The following is a 20,541-nucleotide window of genomic DNA, read 5'->3' as shown; positions in this document are numbered from 1 at the left end:
CAGGGAGAATGGATGGAGCGAGGGGTGAAGGAACGGTTGCTAAGCAACGTCATGTCTACCACCACAGGTTGCCCTGATGGGAGCTGCAAAGGCCCATTAGTCACACTTAACCATCCCTCCCAGGTTATGCTGAGGCCACTCCTCTAAAGCTGATCCCTCAGGGACCACAAGGAGACCTCCCCAAGAGACACAGGGGGGTTGGGGATTTAGCTCAGTGGTAGAGCGCTTGCCCAGCAAGCTCAAGGCCCTGGGTTCAGTCCTCAACTCTGAAGAGAGAGAGAGAGAGAGAGAGAGAGAGAGAGAGAGAGAGAGAGAGAACCCTAACTGGAGCCTGGGAGGCTCCCCTCCCTCCTAACCTGGCTCACTGGGCTAAAGGTAAACCCAGCCTTTCTGGCATAACTTCCTGCTAGGAACAGCCTCTAGTAAAATCCTTGCCCATCAAATCCTGTGCTGGCGTCTCTTCTCAGAAGCCCTTATAGTGTCCACTAACCCACTTTCCTGATGAGGAAACCAGGGTAGCGAAGAAGGTCCTACTTCAGGCTCCTGACTTTCCTGCCTTGTCCCCCTGAACAGGGGGTGCCTGTTGCCAGGTGGCCTGACACTCACGCTTGCTCACCTCCTGCTTCCCAGCTGCACACAGGTGCCGACCCAGAGGCTGATGTTCTGTCCGAGTGTCTGGCCCTGCAGCAGCTCCAAGCATCCACACCGTTGCCGGCCAGCAGAGGGAAGGGCAGCCAAACTCTGAGCCAGGAGCTCCTCCCAGGTATGTTCACATGAGGCAGAGCCAGGGCACAGCCAGGGCACAGCCAGTGGATCCTTTCTCTGCCAGGCATCCCTCAGAGGGACTCTGGTGCACTATCAGCCCAAGAGCACATGGGCAAGACTTGTTGCAGGGTGCGTTGTCTCCTGGACTTCATCGCTTCTGTACCCCACACTTTCAGGATGTCTTCTCACAACTCTGCTAAGTAGGTCGATGCCATAAGGTGGCGCCCACCCCCAACCCCCCTTAGTCTGATGGAGGCCTCCTGGATGCACTCTGGGCACTTACCTGTCCTCACTGCAGTAAGCCTTCTCCCCCTCTTCCTTCACCAAGATGGCTCTTAGCCTGCTCCCAGAACCTGCCTCCTTGTCCTCCTCTTGGAAGTCTTCCTTGGGGCTGTCAGTTTCCCTTCTGTATCCCCACAAGCCTGTGGCAGGGAAATTCCTCTGGAGAAAGCCTGAGTCTGCCTCATCCCAGAATCAGTAGCGTCTAGCTTAGGACACATGCAGAACCAGCCTTGAGGGACATGTGGCCCTGCCTGAAATACTGTGAAGAGAGTCTACCCCTCTGAGTGTAAGCCAATTCTTCCTTGTGGCATATCTGCCTACGACTCATCCACAGTGGGGCACTCCAAGAAGTACCCAACCAGCCCCAGTCTGGACTTGAGAAGTCTTGCTCAGTGCCCAGACTCCTTCAGAAGAGAAAGCTGAGGCTTTGAGAGGCCTGGGCAACATAGCCAGAAGCACAACCTACTCCCTGCTGAGCTCTGTGACCCAGCATAAGGGCTCTCTGGGCCTGACCCTGAAGGCCCATTTGGGCAACACTCATAGCCAGTGGTCCAGCAAGAACAGCTGCTGCTGGCTGCAGGCACCCTCGGGTCATGGCAGGAATCCTGGCTCTGTGGCCTGGGAACACTGCCCAGCTGCGGGCAGCATGGCCTTTAGATTCAGTGGGAGGTTCTCGGGCTGCGTCTTCCACCCCTGAGGAAACCACAGTCTCAGAGCAGAGCGCTCAGCTGCCCTCTGGGGGTTCTTGAATTACTCCAACCATTTAAAGCATTTTTTAAAATTTTCTAATTATATTCTTTCCCCCAACACTGAAGTAATATCAGATTTTAAAACATGTCAGGGCCCTTACCAGACAGCCTTGGAAGAACAGGTTTTCACCCATCTTCAGGCCTACTGTGTGAGGATGCCCCGAGGTGCATACAGGGAGGAGGGATGCACATACCCCAGCTAGGTACCCCAAATTCCAAAAGATCAGGACTGGAAGGGACAGGAAGGGTCTTATTCTCCATTGCCGGGACCCCAAGCTGAGGACTCCAGAAAGGGGCTCCCACTGATGGGGGGGCACAGCTGCCTGGGCCCTGGGGCCTGCAGCCTCCGTGCATCCACCTTGAGAGGACTCACCAGGCAAGAACTAACCCATGTAGATCAGCAGCAGCAGGTCAGTCCCGGAGCCTCTTTGTCCTCACAGAGGGACAGGGACCTCAGTAATTGTCTCTCTTAACAGATGGCATCTCATCTCGCCCCTAGCTACAAGCTACGTTACTGAGAAGCAAATCCGACAGGACACAAGTATAGGTGGAAGGCCTCTGGCTGATACCACGCCTGTCTGCTGCCTAGTGTGGATGGGATCAAGTCTTCCTCAGTGCCCCTCCTGGGCCTGCTGTGAGGACAAAGCCGAAAATGTGCCCCAGTGGCTGTTCAGGGCCAATATCTGCTTCCGACTTGGGGGTTCACTTGGGGAGTGCCTGCTTGAGCCCAGACTGTCCCAGAGGCTTTGCTCTTCACTGAATGCCACCTCACACAGTTGTTCATACCTGCTATGCTCTGGCTGGTACTGACCTCAGCTCTCCAACCCAGAAAGCAGCAGGAAGGATAGCATGCCAGGCGCTCCCTGGGGCTGGGCTGCACACAGATGCCTGAGGCACAGTTGAGAACAGATGTTAGGGCCAGAGGTTAAGTGCTCATGGCCGATGATTGATGTTGCTGCTTTAAGGCCAAAGTGATGTGGTCTGGGGAGGCTACAGGCCCAGTCCCCACCTCCATGGCCCTTACAACCTGGTGATTCTTCTGTCCCATCCGCTGTCCGTGTACACGCTCTGTCACTGCCATGCATCTCTCTAGGGCTGTAAAGACAAGGGCATCAGCCAGGACAGCATCAAAGGCAGGGGACAGATTCTAGAAGAATCAGAAGAGTCCAAAACTGAGGGGGTGAGGCAGTGATGATATAAGCTTGTCACTGCCTGTTCTGGGAGGGGGCACGTACCTGGTAGGCATTTGCCAAGGCAAGTAGTGAGGATGTGAGAAGTGGGTGCCAGCGTGGCAGAGGGACTCATCCACATTCCAGCTGTCAGGACCTCAGAATTGATTCAAGATGGCAGGCAAGAGGGTAGTGAGGAGAGCGTGAAGCAGAGCGGGCTAAGCAGCATGACACCATGTGCTGCTCGCACGACCTTCCCCTCCAGGTACCTCCTGACCAAGGCAGGAGGATGTGTGCACAGCCAGGACAGGCGGCAATGGGCAACAGCACTGCTGACCCTGCAGGACACAGCACTGCTGACCCTGGCAGTAGGGTTCCCAAGGCCCTGAAGCCACAGGGTGCTCGGTGGCTGCCTGGGGTCTGGGTGTCATGGTCAGCTGACCACAGTGTCTTTAGCAGAGCCAAGATCCTCCTTGGACACTCTAGACCCCAGCTCAGCTGAAGCCTCTGCCTCAAATAGGCAGTCTCTCTGTTTGGAACATGGTCTGAGTTTCTAAACTGTCAGATTAGGCCTGTGGAGAACCTTGGCACATAAATATAGTTACCAACCATGATGACCTAATAATGGGACTTTTCTTCGTGCTACCTAGCTACAGTCACCTGTACCACACAAGCAGCTCATCTGGTCTTCAAGGCAGAGTGCTGCTATCAATAGTGGCAGCTTAAAGGCACTGGGGCCACATTATCATAGCTCCTTGATGCTGCCCCAAGCCTGTGCCCCAGCCCCATTCAGTGCCCTGATAATAGCCTCCTATAGGTTCTGGTCAGAATGTCCCGTCTAGGATGAGATAGCCTTAGAATGCTAAGCAGCTGAGCTCACCCTGAAAGAAACCTGAGTGTTCACAGGCTAGCCCTTAAGTGGTCTTAAAAAGCTATACTGTGAGCTCCTGTACCCGTACAACCTTACAACTAGAACAACACTTAAGAAGTAACAGCCGGCAGGGGAAGACTGGCCAGCCAGTGAGCATTTTACCACCACTGCTGAGAGCATAGGCCTCGGGGAAAGTCCTCCCTCCATGTCACCTTCATGCAAGAATCCATGTGCTTGATTTCAAGAACATTAATATCTCTATTCAGATAAGCATATTAGCTTAACAAGAGGGCAAAACTGGTCCCATGCTTTTTCAGGTAAAGTTGGGAGCATCTGAGACCTTCTACTCATGAGCTGGCGATGTGACTCCGTGATAGAGGTCTTGCCTAGCATGCATGGAGACCTAGACATCATCTCCAGCACCACAAGATAACGTGCAGGCCTTGTGCCCGGAGGAGGGGCCATCCTCTCCCGACAGGGGCTTCTTGGCAGTGCTGCCCTCTCTGGTCCCCAGACCCTCAGCTGGAACTCTGGACCAACATGTGTCTGACCTAGAACTGTTGGTCTGTTAGCCCACCTGTGTGGCTCCCATCCTTAAGTGGGGCTCTCACGTAGATTACACAGCCTGGAGAACTCTCTGTAGTAGGTCTTCTTGGAGCCTCCAGAGTCAGCCTGACTAGGTCAGCTATTCAGCCATTCCTTTACAGCTGGTCACGGTGGAGTCTCAGGCTCTGCCTGCCTGTGTCTGCAGAGGCAAGGTTTAGTTTATGCAAAGGAAGCCCCACTGTCAGGGTCTACCAAGCCCTCTCCATTTTAAGGCCCCACCTGCTTCTGGGGTTACAGAGCCATCCTTGCTTTTCCACGATAGCTCCATGGAGATTTGAAGCAGCTCACTCCAAGTTTCCCACACCATGTCTCTGACAGTCCCCTCTGCCTCTCATTATCTCTGTCATTAGAGTACCCTGACCTCTGTCAGCCACAGTCTGAGCCAGAGTGATACCATCACCACTCCTGGTGGAGGGTCCCTCTTGTCATTCTCTCCATAAGCAGAGTCATGGCTCCTGAGATGCTCTGCCCTAGCGAGTAGCCAAAGCCCAAATAACCGGTGTTTGGTTCTTTGCAGGTGTGTATCCTGGCTCCGTCACCCCACAAAACGGGCTTGCTTCAGGTATCCTGTCCCCCTCCCACGATGTCCCTTCCAGGCACCACCCGCTGGAGGTCCCCACTGGTTCCCACCACCACCTGTCCCCTCTGCCCACAGCTGAGAGCACCAGGGATGGGTATGTATGACAAGCCAGTCCTCAAGGGGCCACACCTAAGCACTCGCGTGGGAGGTGGACAGGCAGGTGAGCCGCACACAATCTGTTGTGACTGGCGACAGCAGGCTACATTTATGCATCACTGACTGGGGCCTGTGCTCTGTACCACCTTCTGTGTAAGATGTTGGTGCCTCCCAGGGATGCCCCTACCACCGGAGGCAAATGTATTCGTACCCATTCTTCTAGCTGCCCACATCCTCCCTCCCTGCAGAAGCCTCTTAGAAACATCTGCTGCCACCAGGCTCTCAGGAGTACCCCTCAGCATCTCCCTGATTCTCTGGACATTTGAGACCAGACTTTCCATAGAGAGGCTAACCTGGGTCCCATTGGAACCCTCAGAGCCTTCCACGGCGCCACTGTATTCAGTGTGTTCCTTGCCCTATTGCTGGATCTGGGAACCTGCTGCCATCCTCTTACATGATCAGAGGGAGTCCCAGTCCCCACCCCACCCCCACTTTTGTTTATCACCAATAGTGACTTGCTTGAATTTGTTACCCATCAACTTCCTCCTTCCTTGCCCTCCCTCCCGAAGGCTGCATAGTCTTGACCGCTGTACACCTAGGATCAGTCTGGCTTTATTTACCACATCTGTGGCTTGCTGCTCCTCCCTGGGTCCTCTGGCCATTCATTCATCTGTTCTTTCCTGATCCCTGTGAGCAGCTCCCTGGCCCCAGTGCTGGGCCACTGCTGGCTTTGTGAGGAGATACTGGACAGGCGGCACAGTTCAGCCATATGGGGGAGGAGCAGGAAGGGCTGCGGAGGCCCAGGAAGGAAGCCAGTGGGCCAGATGGGCTGCCTATAGGCGTAGGGCTAAGCCAGGTTCCAGGGTCCATCTGGTGGGCAGGTATGGGGAAGAGCGGCAGGGACAAAGGCAGGCATGGTGAGAGCTGAGATATGCTAGGATGAAGAGGAACTGTGATGTGGAATCCTGAGCTGGAGAGAGGCCCCCCAGAACTAGACATAAGGCTAATAATAGAGGTATCCTAAAGGTTAGACCAGGCCAACGGCATGCTGAGGGGTGGTGAAGGGCTTGGGATAAGATATGGCAGCCTGAGGTAAGGCTGAACAGATGGGGAGAGAACCCTGATAGCAGTCATGGCACAGACTTGATCCTGGCTAGGTGAGGGAACCCGACTTCTTGGGCTCTCCCTGATCCTCTTCCTCCGTAAAAGGCATTAAAAGGCCTTTCTCCAGGAAGGTGGTGAGGACCACCCACCCTGCCTGGCATTGCTTGTGTCACCTGGGTCCCCTCCCTAGTCTCCCCTGCCCTTTCTGTCCCCATCTCAGGCCACCTGCTTAGCCAGTGGCCAGCCTCAACTAAGGCATTAAAGCCAAGGCCATTGTAGGGCCTGGGCCGGTTGCTTGGCCTCATTCATCACCCGCCTGCCGCCGGCATAAGTACCCATCAGGAATGCCTACAGGGAGAGGCAGAGTGATGACAAGACAGGACCCGAGCCCACCCGCCCGCCCCTGGCCTGCAGAGTGGCGAGAGCTGTCCCCAGCCGCCAGGCGCCCGGGTTCCGGATGCCTGCTGGAGAGGAGGGCCTCTCGGCTGACACAGCCTGGGGCTCGCCTGAATGGGTTTCTTTTTCAGCCCCAGAGGAGAAATGGGTGGGAAGGCCTTCGGCTTCCCCAGCTTGCCAAAATCAACAGGGACTGGCCACTTGGGGCTCCCCAGCGGTTTGCTGGGACGTTTAAATAGCTTGACAGAATTATCTGATTCACTCAAAAATATGCTAAGAGGGCCTGACTTCATGACCAAATGTATTTACCCTGGCTCAGAGGAGACACCAAATTTGGTGGGTTTCTTTCCCAGCCTTGCACAAGGAAGGCATGGAGCCCTGGGGCTACCATCCAGGTCCAAGGTAACTTATATAGGCTTCAACTGAAGCTCAAGCACGTGTTTCTGGAGTTACTTGTCTGGCTTCAGCGAGGTACCTGGCTCCCGGTGACTTTCTTGCCATTGGGGTGAGGCAGACCAGCCTGTGCCGGCTGCGTGCGGTTGCGTTCCGTTTGATTTTACTGTCTGTGAAGGTGGCAGAGGAGAATTCATGGCAGGTCTGGACAGAGAAAATAAACCTTGAAGTTGCACACGCTTCCCCCAGACCCGTGCTTGCTTCTGCATTGCACTTCATCCGTGGGGTTTAGAAAGCTACTTTGTGGCAGGGCATGTTGGCCATACACCTGAAAATAAGCACTGGGAGTACTGAGGCAGGAGGATGGTGAGTTTAAGGGCAGCCTGGGCTAAACAGTAAGACCCTGTCTCAAAAAGAACCTGTTTGTGGACGTTGGCCATTGTTTGCCACATGTCAGGCCCCCTTTGTGGGCTCTGGTTATGTAGAAGGCCATGGCTGGCCCTCCCTGCAAGGCACAGCTGGGTTTTGGAGACTCCAATGAGAAGGGGGCAAGTCAGACACCCCACAGTTCTGAAGGAAAGAACTTCGTATCTACTGTGTCTTGGCCTGACTGATACCGGCTAGGAGAATGTGGCCCAGCCTTCACAGATGGCAGTGGACAGAGGGATAACCTGTCCCCCATGGTATGGAAACATTAACAATTGGGAAGGTTAAATCCAGAGAGACAATGAGGACTTGGCTCCTGACCTTCAGACACAGTGGCATCTCAAGTGGGTGGAAGATGGCAGTGTGTTGGCAAGCCTGTAGAGACAGGCTGCCAGGGCTGAAGGAAGAGGAGGCACCTCTAGTGTGTCCCGAGATCTCCTGTCTCTGCCACTCAGTCCTGCTTCCTTCAGAGTGGGCACTGACCTTTCTGCCCCATGCATCTAACTTCTAGTAGGAGGATGAGGATAATGTGCCTTGCCTGACAAGGTAGCCTAGAGCCATGGTCCTGAATTTACTGTCTGCTTTATTTTATAGACCAGCGGTTCTCAACCTTCCTAGTGCTGCGACCCTTTAATACAGTTCTTCATGTTGTGGTGACCCCCCCCATCATCATAAAATTATCTTGTTGCTACCTCCAAACTGTAATTTTGCTTCTGCTATGAATTATAATGTAAATATCTGATATGCAACCCCTTGGAGTCGTGACCCACAGGTTGAAAACCGTTAATGTAGCTGGTCTAGGAAATGCCACAAGTCAACCTGAAGTCTTGGGCACCTGTCTCCTGCTTTCACCCCCTCTGCGGTACATACATGCACTGCCAGGCTACAAGCCTGAGCATGGGTTCAGAGAGTCCCTATAGGTAGAAGTCAGGTTAGGATGGAGATCTGAGTTGGGAGGCCGGCTTGTAGGATCTGCAGTAAAGTCAGGCAGCACGCCTTCAACATGGCTACATTCAAGGCACCCTGCATCTCTCTTGAGACTGAAGTTTTTTGTTTTTTTGGGTTTGTTTTGTTTTGTTTTGTTTTTTCAAGACCATGTTTCTCTGTATAGCCCTGGCTGTTCTGAAACTCACTTTGTAGACCAGGCTGGCCTTGAACTCAGAAATCTGCCTGCCTCTGCCTCCCAAGTGCTGGGATTAAAGGTGTGCGCCACCACGCCCAGCAAGACTGAAGTTTTAGCTCACAAAAGTTTCCAAAGAGCACAGGCTTGAGCTTGGATCCCTTAGGTTACCTTGAATGTAGGCTGTAACCCTCCCATCATAGGAGCTATGCCATAGGAGACACACAGCAGGAAGGCAGGAGAGGCTCTCTGAAGTACACTGCACAGCAGAGTGAGATGCCAGCCCGCATGTCAGGTGCTCCAGCTACTTTTCCTTCCGCATTGCGGCACTGATCAATGAGGGCGTGTGCACATTGTGCTGGGTCTTTCGCTTACATAGTTTTGATTATACTCTCATCAAAACCTGTGAGGCCAATGCCTTGTGACCATGCGGACAGAAAGCCTGTGCATCCTCTCTGAACTTTGGTTTCCTGGTCTAAAAAGGGACCTAGGGAATCAGGCTTCAGATGGTCTGTTCTACCCCTCATCCAGAATGCCAGAGTGGCACACAGTGGCCACTCTGGTCGCCATCAGGGGTGAATGATATTTCACCCACGATAGATAGTGGTGGTTGCAGCATGTCAGGTGAACACAGCACCCTGCAGGAAAACTGAGGCTCCCAACATCCCACAAGGTCTGTGTCTGATGGAAGCTGCCCAAAGTTTAAACTCTGGTCTATGGATTTCCAAGGCCATAGACGTCTCTGTTCCTTGTTTACTGGCAGACCTGAATGCTGAATTCTCAGCTAAACTATAGCTATAGCAGGAGGCTCACAGACACGGTCATGGCATTGTAAATTAGTGCAGGTGCTGAGGCACCTGTTGTACCTCTGTCCTGAAGTCATATGGTACTCTGTTCTTTCCAGCCTGGGGCCTGGTCTCCTTTCACCCATGGTCAGCCCACTGAAGGGGCTTGGTCCCCCACCACTACCACCAGCCTCCCAGAGTCAGTCTCCAGGGGGACAGTCATTCTCCACGATCCCCAGCAAGCCTACCTACCCATCATTCCAAAGCCCACCACCTCTGCCCAGCCCCCAAGGTAAGCTGCATTCAACCCCTTGTGACCCAGAGGACTGACACAGGGTCTAGGGGAGGCAGGTTGGGTTCCAAGGACCATATTGGGCTCCTGCCTTAATGACAGTAGGAGAGGCATGCTGGTTAGAGGAAGACTGGGTGAGTGTGGTAGATTTGGGAGAAGGCCAACCATCCCCCTTGGGGGTCTCCAGCATCGGCCACAGACTTTAGCAGGCCTTTACCTTTCCTGTGCTTTCTCATTCACACCCTCGATGCCTGGACAGGGACAACAAGGGGGCTGGCTGATCCCCCGATGCCCCGGGTGCTTCTGTCTGTCACCGCCATCCCTGCCTCCTCTTGCAGGCTACCAAGGCAGTTTCCATTCCATCCAGAACTGCTTCCCCTATGCTGACTGCTACCGGGCCACTGAGCCAGCAGCCTCCAGGGATGGACTGGTGGGTGATGCCCACGGTTTCAACCCCTTGCGACCCAACACCTACTCCAGCCTCAGCACACCTTTATCTGCACCGGGTAAGCTTCCCAAGACCTCCCTTCCCTGAACACTACCAAGGCTGGCCCTGTTGGGACTTTGTCCACTATCTCATGTCTAACGGCCCCACGTAGAGATAGAAGCAGAAGCTTGAAGAAGCCCGGTCTCCCTGAGCTAGAATGACTGACTGTGTTCCTGCCATACCTTTGCCCAGCTGTATCTAAATTCTTTCAGTCCCTAGATTCTCTAAATTAGACAATGATCCAAATGGTGTTTCATACTGAGTGTTAATCAAGTACATGCTGAGTTCTGGCTCAGCACAGCCTTGGGCCCTGCAGATACAGCTGATCCCTGCTGTAGGAAGAGAAGCAGGAAGGGGTAGGGCCTGGGGCATGCCTGTTCCATGCAGGACCAGGGAACTGAGAGTGTAGGGATAGGAAACCTGATGCTCTAACCCTGCTGGGTGCAGAGGTGCTCTGGACAGGGAGGGCTGCATGCTGCCCAGAGCTGGAATCAGGCTCTATCCAGCAGGCAGAGCAGAACTCGGGACAGCTTCTGAATTACCCAAGTCAGCCCCAGGGTCCAGATCTAGTGAAGATCCTAAGGCTCAGACCAAGGGGAAGCTGAGGCCCTATGGAGGGCTCTTGAGTAGCCTGTGAGCAGCACAGTGGGGGACAGAGGACCAAGGACACTGGACATGGGGCCAGGCAGGGAGGCCACCAGTAAACACAGACCTGTGGCTCCATCATCACTGGGGGCTTTGCTATGTGTGCACATACATCCTCTGTGTCTGTGTTCTCCCTTGCCATTTTGTGGAGCACATCTGTAAGCATGTAGGGCTGGCCCAGGTGGTCCCAGGCATTTTGAGGAGTGCCCATGGCACATGCGTGTATTCTTATGTTGTACTGACGTTCACATACCTCTCTCACATCGTTACCTACCCTGAGACTCACATCTTAACTCTACAGACATACATACATGAACATACATGCACATGTGGAGCTGCTTCAGGTTGCTGTGCTTGTATGTACATGGAGCTGTGTTTGAGTACAATGAACATACATCTGTGGGTAGTTATGAGCTACATACATACATAACAGGGCTATGTGCAGGCCACCTCTGTGATTAGTTACCCACTCTGTGCCTGTACTGTTCATTGTCACCATCCTGTGTTCCCAGCCCCAACCCAGGGGGGATTTATTAACTTAGCAGTCTGACATTAGAATGGAGAGGGGCCTCTTCCCGTCTGTCCCCAGCACCTATTCCAACTGTTATTTGACTGCCTCACAGCTAGCTAGCCACTGCCCATAAAAATGTTAATAGTCCCAGGCTGAACAAATATGTGGGCCAAAAGGCTTCAGGACAGTTCACCCCATACCCATTTCATAGATATAGGAGACTGAGACCGGCTTACCAAAGCCACATAAAATCATGACAGCAGCTCAGGGACTAGACATTAGCTAGGATGATCCTCTCAGGTCTCTGCCTCAAGGCAAAAATCCTGAGCAGTAACCTCACTCTGGGAGCAGCATGTCTTCCAGAAAAGCCAGGTGTCCCTAGGGCCAAGTGGACTTGCATTTAAGTGCCAGCCCCCTACTTGCTAGCAGTGTGACCTTAGACATCTGCCCCTCTCTGAGCCTACCTTTTCACCATAAAGATAGTGAGCCCCAAGTCACAGAACTGCTGTGAAGTTAACTTAATTGGTCTTAACGATCACTTACTAGGTTTCAGTAATGCTCCCTCCCCTCGAGGCATCTTCAGTCTGGTGGGGGGACCTGGAAGAATAGGCAGCTGAGTTCCTTCTCCCAAACCCTCTCCATCCTTTCCCCCCACCTCTGTCTCTCCTCATTCCCTCCCTCTCTTTCCGTCTATACCACAGTCAAATACTGGGGAAGGATATGCCAAGCCAGTCTGCCTGTCTTCCCAGCTTCCCTGGCCCCTTTGGAGTGCAAGGCCCCCATGTCTCCTCTCCACCCAGATCATCAGCACCCCCATCTCTAAGCCCCATAAAAGGAACATAACAGGAGAGGCCTCAGATGGGCCACATGCCAGCCTCTGGCACTGCCCCCTCTGACCCCCTGCTCTCTGTGCACAGGCTACGAGACCCTGGCAGAAACGCCGTGTCCCCCAGCGCTGCAGCCACAGCCAGCTGAAGACCTGGTACCCAGTGGTCCTGAGGACTGTGGCTTCTTCCCCAATGGGGCCTTTGACCACTGTCTGAGTCACATCCCATCCATCTACACTGACACCTGAAGGAAGGAGCGCTGCTCTCCCTGCCTGCCTGGCTCCTGACGCTACTTCACCTACCTGCCATCTGCTGGTGCTTCCCACACAGGGCAACAAGGCCACACCACAGGGCACTTCCCTACCTGGAGGGCTGTCTGGTCTCAGAGCTGCCTGCCAGGAGCTGTGGCCCTCTGACAGCCCCGTGGCTGTGTCTTCCTCTCTCTCCCTAAGGTTCTCAAATCACAGACCTCGTGTATATACAATGTACAGGACCTCTTTTCCGCCACCCTGCAAGTTTTATATTTTTGGTTTTACAAGAAAAACATTAAAAACTGGAAACTAGACATGAAGGCTTGGTTCTACTTTGAGACCCAGAAGATCTGAGGGGAATGCAATGAAGAGCCCTGTGCCCAAGAGGCTCTGGGTACAGCTATGGTGATGGAAACCCTCTTCTCCGATCCTATACAGTGGTCCTTACAGACCCCAGGCCAGTCCCAAGGCAGCAAGCTAGGCGGAGATAGTCCCAGGGCAGAGGTACAGAGAGTCTGAGAGGTACTCAGAGACAGACAAATACATACATACATACATACGCACCATACATACACAGACTGGGAGAGAGAAAGAGAGGGGGGGGGAGGGAGGGAGAGAGAGGAGATCATGGAGCCAGCCTTCTTACTTTCTGCCTTCAGTCAGCTTTGGCTCTGCTGTATAGACAGTCAAGGACACCATGCAAGTCAAGGACACCATGGGACCCAACAGCCTTGTAAAGCAAGAGGTAAAAGGCACCCCACAGACTATCTGAGTGCAGAGAACACTGAGCCCAGGGGAACCCACACCCACACGTTGCCCCAGCCTATAGAGAAGGCCAGTTCTGAGAACACCATGGCCTGCCTAAATCTCCTGTCTCTGTGTCCAGCCCAGACAACAGACCCCATCTAGTCTGCAGGGAGTGCCTAGTAGTGGGCTTCATGTCATTGTCACCCGAGGAAAAGACGAAGGCAGGCATCCCACTCGGTAGGAGACTGAGAGGGCTAAGTTCCCTCCTCACCCCCTCTGTACCAGCTCTCCCCGGCTTCAGAAATGCTCTGGGGAGGGTCTTCTCCCCGCTGAGCAGCAGCCACCAAGATATAGACCCAGCTCAGTCTGCACAGCAGAGGTGAGAGGGGAAGAGCTCGGTGACCCCCTTCTTCAGAAGGGAAACTGAGGCTCCTTGGTCACCCAGCCATGCTAGATGGCATACTCGGGCCTTCTCTGTCATCTAGAGACACCTCAGTTACCCCAATATGTGAGTCCTTCCCAAAGCTGAGAAGACGTTGCTGTTCTATGTTCCGCTGTTCAGGGAGTCTGGGGCCCTATGGTGTCGTAGCCAATGAACACCAGCATGGTTCACAGGGTCACACCGGGGCCCCTGCAGTCGTCTTGCAGTTGTCTACGCAGTCTTCATCCATCCCACACTCCTGGATTGGTGGCAGCTCCTGGTTGTCTTTCTAACATGAGATGAACTTATGGCTGCCTTCCCCCATGATTGCAACAACATCTTTCATCACAGTTGTCCTTGCGTAAGAGAGCCACTTGTCCCCTTGTGTAGACTGAGGAACAGAGAAGGTACAGTCACGCGCCCATGTGATGCAGCCACACTGTGCTCCACACCCAGGGTGCCGCTGGGCCCTTGAACTCAGGGTTCCCTGCCTCCCACATCTGCCTCAGCCCTAGCCTCCTAGTGTAGGCCCAGTCCAGGCCTCAGTGAGGAAAAACCAACCTAAATCACACAGCACAAAGGGCCCCTGACTCCCACCCAGGGTGCCCTGCCCACCCCTCCCCTCCCCTACTTTTTATGGAACTAATTAGGCTGTGGCAAATTTCCTTTAGCAGGGATGCTCAGGAGTCAATACTGCATGTCATTGTAGGCTCTTAATCCAGTCCAGATAAGCAGAATTAAGCTGTACAATGAGGACATATTTCTATTAATAATGAGAAGGGCTGAGCCCCGAGCACACAGGGAACACACAGAGTGCTGGCAGTTGGATTTCATTTAGTTCCAGAGAGCAGAGGAGGAGGAGACAAAGGCTGTTAGAAGCAGACCGGAGAAGACAGGCAAGCTATGGAGGTACCAAGCAGAGCTCCACGGGGCACCAAGGGCTCGGGACTGCTACGGTTGTTGGGATTCCACCTCCCCATCCCGCCCATTCATTCCAGTAATCCTCAGAGGCTCAGCATGAGCACAGCACAGGAGGCTCTCCATATCTCCAAGACATCTTTGATCCCTTCCTCAACCAAGCAAGGCATCCTGGTCACTGCTCAGCTCTGTCCTTCAGACCAAGGAGCCTGGGAGCTACCTTGTCACCACTCCCAGGGACATCATGACCCTAAGTGGTGGGGAGATGGGACTGTCATTGTCACCCAGGGTAGGCTGGAAGGTCATGGGAGGACAGGCCACAGCTCAGAGGCCCTGTGTGGTGTGTGTGAGGGGGAGGCATCTTTTGCCCAATGGAGGTGAGTCTGTCCAATGCCAGGACAACCCAGACCTGACTGTGTAGGTGACCAGCTGAAGTTGTCCCCCACCGCTACCACTACCTGGACTTCCTAGGAGCCCTGCCCCCTCCTCTTCTCCTTCCTCTCTTCCACACATCCTCTCCTCCCTCCAGGGCCCCCACTGTCTCCTGCTGCCATGCTGACCTATGCCTCCCTCCTCCCTTCTTGCTGCCTTGAGTCTACCTCCTCCAGTTCACCCTATTGTCTCATTCCTTTCCTCCATTTTTTTTTTCTTTGACCTGACATAACAGTGTTTGAAATCATCTTTCTGTGACTAAGCCATACTCAGGACAGTTGGGGGAAGAGGCCTTGGGGCAGGGCTTCATTCACTGACTCCTCAGCCGGACCAGCATCTCTGGGATGTTGTGCATTCTGACCCTCTAGCCCTATGGCCAGGCCCAGGGATCCCCCAAGACTGGTACCTGTCCCCCAAGGATTCTTGATGGTCTTTGGGGATCCATGAGTTACCGCAGGACCCACACCATCCGGCAGAGGGCCCCACCTACTGTACCACAAGAAATCCAAGCAGAGGGCAGTTCCTGAGACACCCCTCACTGCTGGCCTCTTCCCACTTCCCCTGTCCAAACAACCCTCATGGAAAGTAGGAAATGAAGTGAGAGCTTCTTATACCTCAGGAGCTCCCTCTGCTGGACAGGATAGGGTAGGGTTTGACAAGGTAAAGTTCTGCTAGAAGACAAACCCCAAGGAAAAAAGGGAAGAGGAAAGAGGAGGAGGAGGAGGAGGAAGAGGGAGGGGGGAGAAGAGGAGAACAATGACAATGACTAGCTCCTACAGAATCTCACACACAGTAGGACCATAAAGAATATCAACCAGGCCGGGCGTGGTGGCGCACGCCTTTAATCCCAGCACTCGGGAGGCAGAGGCAGGCGGATTTCTGAGTTCGAGGCCAGCCTGGTCTACCAAGTGAGTTCCAGGACAGCCAGGGCTATACAGAGAAACCCTGTCTCAAAAAACCAAAAAAAAAAAAAAAAAAAAAAAAAAAAAGAATATCAACCAGGATATGGTGGTGCACGCCTTTAATCTCAGCACTTGGGAGGCAGAGGTAGGTGGATATCTGTGAGTTTGAAGCCAGCCTGTTTTACAGAGCTTGTTCCAATTAGCCTGGTCAGCCATGAAGAGCCCACCCCACCACAGCCAGTACATTAGAACTCTAAAACACCCAAAACACCCCATGCCTGCTGACCCCCAATGTCACATGCAGCTCTAGGCCATTGGGTATGCTAAGTGTTGTGACCTACTTTGCAGAGAAAAAGACTGAGGCCCAAGGCAGTCACTATCTGAGGCCACTTGGCTGATGTTAACATTCAGTGTAAGTCCACAGCAGCCCCCCTGCCTCACCCTATCCTGTCAGTCTACATGACAGCTCGGGATTTGAGCCCCCGACCCGCCTGAGGACTTCTGGCACGCGCCTCTCTCGCCTGTCCAGAGGGGACCATTAGGCTTTTACAAGTCCCGATTTATATACTCGCCTGGGCCATGGGCCCTGCCAGGCATTTATAGGTTTCTAAGTGGTCCTGTCTCTGGGGGAAATGCAAACAGAACAGGAACTAGGAGAGAGCTGCCAGTCCCCATCAGCCAAAGCCTTCCATTCATTCCCAGGGGCCCTGGGCCTGGGGCGACTGCATCCTGCTTAGGAACGTGTGCAGAGCTAGACTCCCAGCCGTGGAGACTTATTTTAGAGAAACAGCAAAGCAGCAGACAGCTCCAGGTTGAAGACGCCTAGCTAGCTTAGCTGAGGCCTTGTGGGAGAGGGACTGGGGCTAAGTTCACCCTTGCTCAGTCACCATCCTGTCATTGTCACATTGGTTCCATACAGCCTAGTATACAGTCGGTCGTTAATAAATGCCTCTTAGGTTTTTTTTAATACAAGAAAATGATTTTATTCTAATTTTTAGTTCCAGACAGCTCACAAATCCACTGCCTCTGACAATACCCAGAGTATATGCAGATACACTCATGGCACAGCTGGGGAGGCAACAACTTGAGGTTTCTCTACACAAACTATTCTGTTAATGTCGCTTAAAAATCCAGACTACACAATATGCGTAGGCAGAAAGCCAGCTGAGTGCGTCTCTTGACACTAAAATGTATTAAACAGCAAACAGCCAACCCTTACATGATTCACACCAAAATGATGACACCCCAAACCAAGTTCCTTTTAAAGGACAGGTCTATCAGTAAAATATTATATTTCTTTAATACTCTGCCTGATGCTTCATACACTGTGGGAAAGCTAAATGTGAGTCTGGTCATCGGCTTCTTGGATAGGCCTTTCCCACTAGCTTTTATTAATCAGAGTCACAACTAGGTCATAAATAAACAGGTATATTATTAATCCCATGAATAAATGCCTCTTTGAATTAACTTGCCAATGACAAAAGTCCACATCGAATAAGAGCCAGACTAGGGAAAGGCCTGCCAACCTCTTCCCAGAAGGCAAGCCTTTAAACACAGGAGCCTAGGGTCCCTGACTTCAACCCCAAAGCCCTGCAAGGAACCACAGAGAGAGAGAAGGCTATACTGGGAGACCCTCAAGCAGACTGGGGCCCCAGATGGTGGGGCTGGGGCAAATCTCAGATTTTCAAAGAGCAAAGCCCTCTGAAGTAAATGGCCAGGGACTGCAGGTCAGCCTTCAGGGCCCTGGAGGCAGCTGGGCTAGCCTCCAGCCCCCTATATCCCTGGCAGCTGCACCTTTGCTGCTCAACTTGGCTGCACTACCCTTGGGACCAGTCACCTGAGCCAGGTGAGTAACAGAGGAGGCAGAAGAGGAGTCCCAAGGACCTTGTGTCACTTTGCCCCCCAGAGACCCATTTACCCATATTAACAACAATCCGCTGACTCTCCATGGCTTTCCACTACAACTGCAAGGGAGTTCCTACAGCTATGGCGGCCCCATCCCTGAGTGGGCACCCCTAAAGGCCATGTGTAGAACTCCCTAAAGGCTCTGGTCCAAGGAAATGGGGATCACTAACACAGACGGCTCCATCAAAAGCGCCCACCCAGTGCAGGTCGAGCATGTGAGAAATAGCCCTAGATACTCCCCATCTTGGGTAAGAACTGAAGGCAAGGGTGGAGTGAACCACCCTGATTGCATATGGCTGAGCCAGGACATTGAACTTCTGTCTGCCTAGCTGCAATGCCCCAGGACCCCCTTGGCCAGCTTCTAAACCCCTGCCTTGTGTGTCTGTAGACCCCAGATAGGGAGTCCGCCCCAGTCCACACCTATGGAGGTGAACCTGCCCCCTCCACTCACCTATGGAGAACTGCCTTAGACTCAGCACCTCAGCTCCTCATCTGAACAGAGCCATGCCCCTGACTCTTACTCCGGGCTGCAAGAGCGCCTGCTGGCAAAGCTGGTGAATCAGGAGAGCCACTGTAACCAGGAGGGCAGTGCCCAGGCAAGCCAGGGTCCTCACAGCTTACCTTTGTCATCAAACACAGTTACCTCCGGTGGTCAGTCTCCCCCAGCGGCCTGAGCCTCAAAAGAGGAGTGGGGTGTCTTCTGCCAGAAAGACTGGGAGTTGGAGGGCAGTCCCAGGGTGAGAGGCCCTAAGTCCAATGAAGGACAGACTGCCAAAGGCACAGGCTCCACAGGGCCTGAACCCAACTTCATTAAGCAAGACAAAGTTAGTGTGAGCCACCTGCCCTGAGCCTGATTTCATGATGAATCCATGGCCGAGAAAGGATAAAGACTGACTCTTAGAGCATTACTTAAAAAAAAAAAATTATTATATATACTACTTATTTATTTTATATATACAAATGCTCTATCAGCATGTTCAACTGCATGCCAGAAGAGGGCATCAGATCCCATTACAGATGGTTGTGAGCCACCATGTGGTTGCTGGGAATTGAACTCAGGACCTCTGGAAGAGCAGCCAGTGCTCCTAACCGCTGAGCCATCTCTCCAGCCCTCTACTCCACGTTTAATACTAGAGAAACTGAGGTTCTAGAAACCTAAAAGATGATGAAGACCTATGTGCTGACAGCAGGACCCCACAGTCCCCATCCTGGGCTAGTCAAGCACTGACAGAGACCCTGGTGACTGATATAGTCACCTCATTGACTCTGGGGGTTCTGTTCCGGAAGCTGGGATGATGTCCCCTCCCTCAGTGGGCAGAGTCAATGCCATCACATTGAGGGCCCGTATGTAGTAGTTAAGTTATAGATAAATGTAACTATTAGTCTTTCTGCTTACACAAACACCCTTAGCATTCTCCCTGTGACTGCAAACCAAGCTCCGTGCACAAATGGACAGTCAAGACGGGAATGTTGCAGCTCACCTAGGGAAGCGTGGACGGTCAGCGGTAGGTCTGGTTTTGAGATTCCCAGGGCAGTGCTCACATTAGCCCAGGTGGACTTGAACGGTGGCCTCTCTGGTCAGCACACCCCTGCCTGCCTACACAAAGCCTGGGGGCACAGCTCACAAACTCCAGCTGTGCTCTTTCTGCCTTTGTTAGGGTGTGCTGAGGGGGACCGAGAAACCAGGTGCCCTTGGGCAAAGCAGAGAAGAGGCAACCGTCATCTAGTGATTCGGTGACCAATGACTTCCTTACATCCCACTTGGTCTACAGAGTGAGAGCTGCCCTGGCCACAAACCAGGCCCCTGGTGGGGAGTTTCAGTGCTCAGCACCAGACATGTCCCCAACACGACCTCACTTCCCCATAGCTTACAAACCTCTGTCTTCTCTCCTAATTTCTTTCTGTGTACTTGGTGTGCTCTTGAAATAGACTCTCCTCCATGGAGCCCGCTTAACGACCACTGGACATGGGCCCAGACATGGGTACTCCTTTTAGCATTTCCCCCTCAGAGGTCAGTAAGGGGGGGGGTAGAAATGCTTGTCAGACACAGACAGCTGGGGATGCTGCCGGCTCCCAGGCTCAGGACACTCACAGGCAAAGCTACCACTTCCAGTTCAAGGCTCTTCTCTAGTCACACCACCCTACTGCCATCTATAGTCAAGAGCCCACCTTGACCTCCCCAACCTTCAGACCTTGCTCCTAACAACAGAGCCTCTCTTGCAAGCAAACCGCTTGACAATCACTTCAAAACCCCAGGTTGGGGAGGAAGTAGGAGCCTATGAATCGAGGCTAAGGCACCAGGCCAGGTCTCCTGGGTTCTGAGCTCCCCAGTCCCTCTTCATGCTAACATGCTACTTATTGGTGAGAATACATATGCTTTTCTTTGCCTAAATAAAAAATAAGACAAGCATGCCCGCTCTTTATTTTTTATTCTACAACTGTCCAAAAGGCTCTAACCAGAGAAACTAGGCAAGAAAATAAGTTAAAAGACACACATTAAAAACAAAAACAAAAACAAAAACAAAAACAAAAAACAGATAAAACTATAGGGACTGGAAAGATGGCTCAGCAGTTAAGAATACTGACTTCCAGAGGTCCTGAGTTCAATTCCCAGCAACCACATGGTGGCTCAACAACCATCTGTAATGGGATCCGATGCCCTCTTCTGGTGTGTCTGAAGACCATGATGATGTACTCATATACATTAAATACATAATATTTTTTAAAAGGTAAAATTATGATATATTCTTGTATGTAGAAAATCTTATGTAGCATGTATTCACATGTGTACACATATACACACAGGCACACACATACACCTATTAAAGCTAATAAATTGACTGATCAAAGTTGCAGGTTAC

General features: G+C 52.7%; 1 protein-coding gene across 2 annotated transcripts in view; it reads left to right on the top strand.

Annotated features, from left to right (window-relative positions):
- The window catches only part of Glis1 (GLIS family zinc finger 1), a 195,199-nt gene extending 182,597 nt beyond the window's left edge, over window positions 1-12,602 (top strand). For both annotated transcript variants that reach the window (XM_085838417.1, XM_029475863.2), the window contains exons 6-10: window positions 631-763; window positions 4,960-5,116; window positions 9,462-9,634; window positions 9,973-10,140; window positions 12,195-12,602. In XM_085838417.1, coding sequence (XP_085694543.1) covers window positions 631-763; window positions 4,960-5,116; window positions 9,462-9,634; window positions 9,973-10,140; window positions 12,195-12,352 — 789 coding nt within the window. In that variant the 3' untranslated portion in view covers window positions 12,353-12,602. The remainder of the gene's footprint in view (window positions 1-630; window positions 764-4,959; window positions 5,117-9,461; window positions 9,635-9,972; window positions 10,141-12,194) is intronic.
- Window positions 12,603-20,541: the final 7,939 nt, after the last annotated feature.

Source organism: Mus caroli, unplaced genomic scaffold (assembly GCF_978045245.1).
Source record: "Mus caroli unplaced genomic scaffold, Mus_caroli_1 scaffold_6, whole genome shotgun sequence".
Taxonomy (NCBI): Eukaryota; Metazoa; Chordata; class Mammalia; order Rodentia; family Muridae; genus Mus; species Mus caroli.
The sequence above is the reverse complement of the archived record's forward strand: the minus strand, read 5'-3'. Positions and strand labels throughout refer to the sequence as shown.